Here is a 2,853-nt window from a genome sequence, read left to right on the forward strand (position 1 = left end):
ACACACACACAGGCACTGTTCTATTACAAGTTCCAGTCAAATGTCGCTCACAATGAGAAGGGTTATAAAAAGAGAGAGAGAGAGAGAGAGAAAGAAAATATGAAATATACGCACAAACACACACAAATCTCGTGGCTCTTTTAGTTTCTTTTTTTTTAAATTTCTTTGTGGACGAAATCTCTCTCTCTCTCTCTCCCTCTCTCAAACACACACACACACACACACACACACACACACAAAAAAAAACACAAAAAAAACACGCACACGTACACACATACAAACGTACACATTTACTCCCTTTCCACACCCTCTCACACACAAACATACACCCACCCCACTTGTATCCATCCGTCCTTCAAACACACAGACACACACACACACACACGCGCGCGCGCGCGCGCACACACACACACACACACACACACACACACACACACACACACATCACATCACATCACATTACATCACATTACATATGTAAAGCGAAACCTATAATAACAAAAATAAATAGGGTGAATTCGACAAGTGCGTTTTCAAAATAACTCCGCAACATAATAGATTTGTACAGAAATGGGCGCCATTTCTATGCATTGTTGAGGACTTAGCTTTGTAATAACACCTAGAATCAATGTACTATTGAATATTCATTCGTCTGCTAATGTTCTTTTGATGAAAGGTCAATGTTCAGAGTGATATTGTATTTTAACATCTCTTTTTTAAATAAAGTTCATTCCATTCTGTAAACTATATTTTAAAAAAAAGGCAACAAAAAGAAACGAATGAAAATGGCGACACTGTCAGAGCGGAGTGGTATCACATCGAAAGCGTCCATGTTTTGTCGTTGTTTTTTAATAAATAAACTTGACCCCATAGGCCAAAGGTCAATGGGTCGTTCAGGTCAGTGATGTCAGTGGCGTCACGCTCCGTGTTGAACTGAAACGGGAAAAAAGACACACTCACACCACTGACGAATACACATATATATATGTGTGTGTGTAAATACATACATATACATACATTCTTATAGGCAGGCTGACAGAGATACACAAAAGCATACGTGATGTAGATAGATACACACACACATCTATCTATCTATCTGTCTGTCGTCTCATATATATATAAGCCAGATAGATCGATAGATAAATAGATTCTTACATTATGAGATAGACAAAACCAGAGAGAGACAGAAACAGAGAGAGGGAAAGAGACCCAGGGATAGTAATAAACAGAGAGAACTGTACGCGTTAAAGTACACACGCACGCTCACACGCGCGCTCGTTTTGTTTGTGTGTGTGTGTGTGTGTGTGTGTGTGTGTGTGTAAGCGTGTCCAAAACCTCCCTATACTTTCCTTGTTTGTTTTTTTTCGAAAACATCTGGGAGAAATCCAAAACCGAAAATAATGAACCGATTTGAAGACGGATTTAGCAAAAGCAAACTGGTACGTCGGCACATAATCAAATAACCTTTTAACGTCTATGCATCTGCTGGTGCGTTGGCGTTGTGACTTGTTTTTTGTCTGAATATCAGTTGGTACTCTAAGATCACGTGAACTCTTATGATATGTTTACTGTGTTGCGTGTGCGTGTGTACGTATGTGGAAGGGTGGGTTTGGGAAGGGGGGCGTGTGTGTGAAAGGGATGAGAGGGTGTAGTGGTGGTGCATGATTCAAAATTAGACTTATACTATACTTCTCCGCAAAACAACAACAGCAACAACAACCAAGAATGTTTGCGAGACACAGTCACAAAGATAAAATTCAATGTCTCTTCTTTCTTGTGTGTGTGTGTGTGTGTGTGTGTGTGTGTGTGTGTGTGTGTGTGTGTGTGTGTGTGTGTGTGTGTGTGAGTGAGTGCGTGTGTGTCTGAGTGTGTGTGTGTCTGAGTGTGTGTGTGTGTGTGTGTGTGTGTGTGTGTGTGTGTGTGTGTGTTGCACGTGTACTTTTTTATTCCAATCTTTTCGACGACTGCTTCAGCCTCCACTTCACAGCTGTGGACTATTAGCCAAGTGATAACGTGTCCACCTTAGAAGCAAGATAATCTGCAGTTCTGGGATCAGAATCGCACACTCGGCATACTTTTTCCCCCTTCAAGAAGACCTTGTGTGGTGGTGGTGGTGGTGGTTGTCGTCTGAGAAACTAGTCATTTAGATGAGATGATAAACTGAGTTCCCATGATCAGCATGCACTGAGCGCAAGTAAAAGCACCCATGGGAAGAAAAGGGAAGGTCCTGGCTATAATCGTTCTAAGGAAAAGGAATATAAATTCCGTAACGGAAGATGTCAAATGATGAGAGCTTAAAGGCAGCAGCTGCCAGTCGGCTCTTCCGAAGTGAGCAGCCTGTTTCGCATATGACCCCGTGTTTGTAAAGCGCTTCGAGTTAAGCCTCTGACCGCTTCATCACTCCTCTTCTCTCTTTGAGGGCTGGATGTAAAAAAAAAAAAAAAAAAAAAAAGCAGCTGTGCTTACTCCACTACCCTCGTTAAATAAAAATTCGTTTCGTTTCGTTTCGTTTCTTTTCGCTTAACCCCGAACAGTCGTTAGAGCGCCGCGCAGAGGAACTGTTTATGCGGCGGGTCTTGGGAAAGTCATGTCTGGCACAGCCTGTCCCTCTCGAGTTCGGATTTTCTTGTGGGGTTTACTGTACTGCCCACGTGCGACATGTAGTACTTGGTTACGTGTTTACCAGTAGCGAAGAAGAACCTCGGAACTATACATGTATCCGTCACAGCAATAACACACCCACACACCCACACCCACACAAAAACACACACACACCAACACACACACACACACACACACACACACACATACACACACACCCACAAACACACACATCAACACCGACACCCACAC

At 42.5% G+C, this 2,853-nt stretch overlaps 1 protein-coding gene across 1 annotated transcript in view; it reads right to left on the bottom strand.

The window, feature by feature from the left end:
• Positions 1-235: 235 nt before the first annotated feature.
• LOC143297202 (matrilin-1-like) overlaps positions 236-2,853 on the bottom strand; it is an 18,787-nt gene continuing 16,169 nt past the window's right edge. The window contains exon 9 of the mRNA XM_076609407.1: positions 236-933. Within this exon, the coding sequence (XP_076465522.1) occupies positions 917-933 (17 nt within the window). The 3' untranslated portion in view covers positions 236-916. The remainder of the gene's footprint in view (positions 934-2,853) is intronic.

Source organism: Babylonia areolata, chromosome 22 (assembly GCF_041734735.1).
Source record: "Babylonia areolata isolate BAREFJ2019XMU chromosome 22, ASM4173473v1, whole genome shotgun sequence".
NCBI lineage: Eukaryota > Metazoa > Mollusca > Gastropoda > Neogastropoda > Buccinidae > Babylonia > Babylonia areolata.